General features: G+C 39.1%; 1 protein-coding gene across 2 annotated transcripts in view; it reads right to left on the reverse strand.

Annotated features, from left to right (window-relative positions):
- PPARG (peroxisome proliferator activated receptor gamma) overlaps positions 1-6,476 on the reverse strand; it is a 108,328-nt gene that overhangs the window by 41,487 nt on the left and 60,365 nt on the right. For both annotated transcript variants that reach the window (XM_034777142.1, XM_034777141.1), the window contains 2 exons: positions 4,196-4,423; positions 1,351-1,520 (listed from right to left, as the gene is read on the reverse strand). In XM_034777142.1, coding sequence (XP_034633033.1) covers positions 1,351-1,520; positions 4,196-4,415 — 390 coding nt within the window. In that variant the 5' untranslated portion in view covers positions 4,416-4,423. The remainder of the gene's footprint in view (positions 1-1,350; positions 1,521-4,195; positions 4,424-6,476) is intronic.

Genomic DNA, 6,476 nt, shown 5'->3' on the forward strand with positions numbered 1-6,476 from the left:
AAAAGGGCAACAAAAACGATTAGGGGTATGGAATGGCTGCTGTCTGAGGAGAGATTAATAAGACTGGAACTTTTCAGCTTGGAAAAGAAACAACTAAGGGGGGATATGATAAAGGTCTATAAAATCATGACTGGTGTAGAGAAAGTAAATAAGGAAGTGTTATTTACTCCTTCTCATAACACATGAACTAGGGGGCCACCATATGCAATTAACAGCAGCAGTATTAATAGGCAGTATTTTTTCACACAACGCACAGTCAACCTGTGGAACTCCTTGCCAGAGGATGTTGTGAAGGCTAAGACTATAACAGGGTTCAAAAAAGAACTAGATAAATTCATGGAGGATAGGTATATCAAGGGCTACTAGCCAGGATGGACAGGGATGGTGTCCTTAGCCTCTGGGTGACAGGGGATGGATCACTTGATGATTACCTGTTCTGTTCATTCCCTCTGGGGCACCTGGCATTGGCCACTGTTGGAAGACAGGATACTGGGCTAGATGGACCTTTGGTCTGACCCAGTATGGCCGTTCTTATGTTCTTATGAATATTTGAGTGGACACATAAAGAAGGTATGATTGCAAAGGACACTTGATACCACACGTGAAAGGAGGTGAGCATTGGGGTTTGTATATCACATTTTAGCTATTATTTAAATGTTTCTCCTTTCCCTCCCCCTCACCTCCTCCACAACTCAGTGCTGGTTTCATAGTGTGGCTTCTCCTTGTACTGTATGAAAAGCTGTAATAAAATAATTTTAAAAACCCCTATCCAGGCTTGCTAAACAAAAACCAAAACAAACAGAACCTCCGCTCCTAGAGCAAAGACCAAATGCATGGGAGAGCTAACTGAGAAACTTTGGATTCAGAGCACATTTGGGAAAGACTCCCTATTTCTGAGAATTCACACAGAGTTCACAGCTAATCCACATGCTAACGGACATTATTGATAAGCACAGGAGAAATCCTGGAGGAATAAAATGATGCACCATCTGTCAGGGTCAGAGAAATAGCTGGGTTAAAACTAAAGGGGACATTACTAAGTTAGCCAAACTTACATTAATTAGGACAGAAAATGGTGAATCTACTACTCTACACACATTCAGTGTTAGAACAGTTCTACTTGACACAGCTGATATGTTAATTCCATTGCCACTGGACCTTCAGCATATCCGAATAGTGCTGCTGTCTTTAATATTCTACTAAAATCAGTAGAATGGAATTCTTTTTCTAGGGACATTCAGCAGCACAGCTAAGGTGACCAACCTGCATTTCTTGGCAGCAGTCAAGAAATGAGAACGTGGAAATGATAGAATGTTCTTATTTCAGGCAGACATTATTGGGACAACCCACCTTACAACCTTCGCATGCATGCACGCCATAATGAAATCCAGAAGCCTTGTCCCCACATACTCTGCATTCTATAGCCATGAGAGAATTGGAGGTCTCTTCAGGAGGTTTATTGTACAACTGAACTTTTTCTGAAAAATAAGGTGGGGAAGGAGGCTCCATTTTGATTGCACCTGCATATGTAAGAGATTTTAAAAGATTAATTTATCATCTGTTTTAAAAGGTCAATAAGATGTCAAGAAATAGTGACCAATACTTTCATTATCACTAACAACCACAGTAAATAGGGCCAAAAATTCTCTGTCCTGATTAATAGTAAAATAATGATAAACAGCTGTAAATATTAACTCCTTAAAAGGCTACAAGCCATAAGCAGCCATCTAGTAGATTGTGAATGAGGCTGAACAATTTTGAAGATGGCAGGGTCTGGTGCAGAAAGGGGGCTATTGATCCAGTCTTTATATTGGTAGTGCAGAATTGGTTGAGGTTGGGGACATCACTGTCCTCCATAGTGGGGACTTCATATTCATTCCCTGACATAGTAGCCTTCCATGAATCTTCCTCCCTCCCTCACTCTGCAAAGAGTGTGTGGTACTTACTACAAGTGTAGGGCAGCAGTAGCCCTGGGAGGCAGGGATTGGAATCCCTAACAAGGTCTAAAAAACAACTACTCACTTGAGCTACTCAGTTGGATAATTTGGTCAAATACAGATTGTGCTGGTGTTTTAGAGCCACTTCAACTCTTAAGAAACTTCACTCTGTATTGGGAAATATAGTTCAACCCCAGAGGCAGGTTACTGTTACTTCTGACCCCTCTGAAAATTACTAATTAGAGTGCCCTTTATAATTTTAAAACAGTTTAGCGAATACAAACAAATATGGCAACTCTTCATCAACCTATAGAGTTGGACATAAAAATGAAGCATTGATTTTAATAGATTATAAGATCATAGCAATATTACATTCCAGAAATAGGGAAACAGAACAACAAAGCAATAAAGATAATATAACAGTAAAGCAAAAGCTTCCTTTTCAGTGGCAAACCCAGTATATGCTGTATGGATTAGGCTCACATTCATCAAGCTAAGTGTGTTATACTATTACTACTTTCTTTCCTAAGAGTTACCAAGGCTGTAGGGTTACCAGACAGCAAGCGTGAAAAATCGGGATGGGGGTGGAGGGGTAATAGGAGCCTATAGAAGAAAAAGACATAAAAATCGGGACTGTCCCTATAAAATCGGGACATCAGGTCACCCTACAAGGCTGGGATAATCTTCTCATAATGGTATATTTCCTATTCTCCTAATCCCATCATCTTTGTGGTGCTGTATCTCTGCATGAAGCCTTGTCTGTGTGATTCCATTTTGCCTGTGTCTTGTTTGTCTTATGTGCTTTAGTGACAATGAATGTCTAGGTTGTGCATAGACATCTTTTATCTGTCAGCTTCTGCTCACTGTGGGGTAAGCCGTTACTTGCTGGTATTGTACAATAAAAGATGCCAATTTTTCCCCACAAAAGTCAAACAAGTACCTTTTTGCTCTCCCTGCATGGAGCAGACTCATGCCTACTGTTACTTTTGCACTTTACTTTGTGTGTTTACTGTTCGCATTATGTAAAATCTCTAGGGATGAATCCAGTCTCTAGTGCCATGCCACAGTAACTTTGATGGGTGCTGGGATGATCAATGGGAAGGGGGAGAGAGGGGTAAGAGGGCAGGAGTCCATCCCCAGGCTACAGAGAGACAGCCTATTGGCTGGAGTAGTTTCTGCTTCCCTAGCAGGTCCTTTAGAGGAAGTGGAGAGGGGCTGAAGGGTATATGTGTGGATGGATGAACTAGAGAACTTGAACATTGACAAATCTTCCAGACCCTCCTTCAAAACAGTCCTGTGTGTTGCTGTGCAAAGACCCTTTGGGGTGCAAGTCCCTGTGCTGCACAGATGGGCACCCCGCTTTTGAAGAGTCCTCCAAATCTTGCTCCCCAGCGCACAGTAGGACCATACCAGTTCTGCTGCCAAGGGCTTTCAGACTTGTACACTTAGGGCAGGATTTGCCACTTGATGAATAATTAATTATAAAAAGAATAAGAACTGCTTATGATCATTGAACATTAACAGGAGGCACATGGCCTTAAGCAATTTTTTAATACAGCTTTTATGACAGATTTCTAACTCACCTTATAAACAAAAGAGACAAACATATATAAATCAGAAACTCTGGATGTTGTTGATAAAGAAGTAAATCATTCTGACATCATTTTAAAGTATTACATGGGGCCGAATCCTAAAGTTCTCTCAGGGAAGTCAGTGAACATTTGCCTGGCCCATTGGCCTAAAAGATCAGTAGTATGATTGTCAGCAGGAGTGGCGTAACCATGTCCTTAGGGACAAGTCACCTCCCTTCCAGATGGGAAAAGTTCCATTTGGGATTTTATTCATAATTGTGAAGCTAGGGGCTGCTTTGTTTACATGCAACAATACAAAGGGAATGCTCACAAAACTCCAAGGGCCCGTCTACATTAGGAATATCTATGTAGTCATACTGGGGCAAATGTCTCTAATGTAGACAAGCTCGAAATCCATGAGCCTGTTAGCCAGCTTGGGATGCAATGGGTGTTCTTAGCATATTATGTAATATGCTAGGAAATGCTAGCCAATTTATAAAATGTAGAACATCTAATTTGCTTGGTTTTTAATAAAGCTTCAAGGACATTTTACTCCAAGGGTATCTGGGAGAGAGGGAGATTCTGAAACAAATTCTAAAAAATCTTTTGTGGAGGGTACAAAGAATTAAACAAAGAATTAAACAATTCAAATTCGGACAACCTGAAAAGTGAAAAGAAACTGCATACTTTGGCATTCCTGGAGCTTGATATCATATTTGTAATCAATGGCTGTCTGGTCAGTTCTTGCAAGAGGAATATCTTCATAGTGTGGTGAAGAAATACTAGAAAAATCAACAGTGGTAAAGGGCTTTATGTCGAAGGAATGAGAGTGATCTTCCATGGCAGACAGATCCACTGGGCTAATTCCAAAATTAATGGGCCAAAACGGCATTTCTGTGTCGACCATTGTAATCCCTGAAAGAAAAAAAAGAAAGAAACAGACATTTAAAAAACTGCTTCTTCTCCATCCAATGAGGACTCAGTAGGCTCACATAATTCATGTTACTGTTAGGTGAATAATCTACACACAGATACATACAAGATGCATAAAATAATTACTTACTTTAAATTATTAAGAATAGCTAAATGACACACATCCTGCTTTTATATTTTAAAAAATATTTATACCATGTGGAGGCCTTCAAGTTCTTACAAAAATGGATATTGCTAATTTAAAGGAACATGGGACATGATTCTCATGTTTCACCATTTTTTACACTTTGGTGGAGTTACTGTTGATTTATACCAATCTACATGAGAGCAGAGTTATGTTGGTTTTGGTCTGCATGGGTTAATTTCTAACATTATCAGGCTCTAAATTGATTTACTAAGTATTCTGCCAGGTTTGAGCATCCAAAAATCCTAACAATTTAAAAAATATAATTTTATGCTATGAAAAATATATTTGATATCAATATTATAGTACAAATAGCAGATAGGAAGTTTTCAAAAACATCTAAGTGATTAAGTCCCACTGAAGACACTTCGAAAATTTTATCCTACATCCTCACAACCATGGCTCGAAGAAACTTCTTATTATGAGTTTCCATACCCCACAATGTTTCTGGGTCGCCACATTTTCTCTTAAGTTTTAATAAGAAAGGCCCAAATCAAAAGTCTAAATGTGTATAAGCCCTAAACAAATTGATATTTAGTTCTCAGTCCAAAACCTGCAGTTTGTCCTCTTCCTATCATGTGCTGAACTAAATTCCTTGATTTGAACACCTTTGAATTCCAAAGAAGTTAGAATTCCAATCTGAATTTTGCACATGGGGCCCTAGCTCTACTTTTTAGTGAGTTATAAAAAGATATTTAGATTAAAATTAGAATGAACATCATGAAATTACAATAAAGTAGTCAGCATGGTATTTCATTTGGACTTGAGACTCATTAAAGTATATAGACTTTAAACTTTTATGTAATATGAACTTGTTTGACTTGGTTTACTTTGAACCAACTAATACTACTCTGTCATGCTGCCAAAAAGTCTGTTGTTACAAAATGGATATCATAGATGCCGCTCTTCAATTTAGAGGAAACAATATGTGTTTCACAGATTGTGATTCTTTGCTGGTGATGGCTGCTAGATGTGCAGGTCTCACAGACCCACCTGCTTGCCTTTCTGACAGTACTGACAGTATGTTTATGCTTCTTACTCCTAAACATTAGATGAGAGGGCAGAAGGTGTAACAGTAACTGATACAGAAAGAAGTGCCCTTCTAATAGCAAGGGTTCAAGGATGAAGAACTTAGGCAACTCCTTAGCAGTTTCTCCAGTTCCTTCTCCCAAAGTCTTACAAATTGCATGGGATAGATATATGGACCCTTATTCTAGTCTCAATGAAAGCAGGATTGTGCCAATGGTAAACAAAGAATTTCTGACTAATTTCTCCAAGCCAGAAAAACCTTCTGAATATATAATCCTGGTTGTCCAAATGTTTAATTGGTTTTAAATGGTTCCCACAAAAATGTATTCTTCTTTCAGTGTGTATGGGATCTATACATGGAAATCAATCTTCAGATCAATAGGGGCATTCTATCTTCATTTTAGTTACACAGATTTCCAGATAAAAGCGTAAAAATAGTCCAATGAAAAGAATGACCACTTGTTTGTTTGGCTACCTGACATTTTTTCTTAGTTATAAATCCATTCCTTTAATCATTCCTGCCCACCTCAAAAAACCCTTAACACATGCTTAGGGCCCTACCAAATTCACAGTCCATTTTGGTCAATTTCACGGTCATGGGATTTTAAAAATCGTAAATTTTGTGATTTCAGATATTTAAATCTGAAATTTCACTGTGTTGTAACTGTAGGGGTCCTGACATAACTCTGAAGGCAGCATCATAGAAGTAACGGTGGCATAGTATGGCATTGCCATCCTTACTTCTGCGCCGCTGCTGATGGGGTGCTGCCTTCAGAGCTGGGCGCTTGGTGGCAGCCGCCACCCAGCTCTGAAAGCAGCACA

The sequence above is a fragment of the Trachemys scripta genome, chromosome 7, assembly GCF_013100865.1.
Source record: "Trachemys scripta elegans isolate TJP31775 chromosome 7, CAS_Tse_1.0, whole genome shotgun sequence".
NCBI classification, from domain to species: domain Eukaryota; kingdom Metazoa; phylum Chordata; order Testudines; family Emydidae; genus Trachemys; species Trachemys scripta.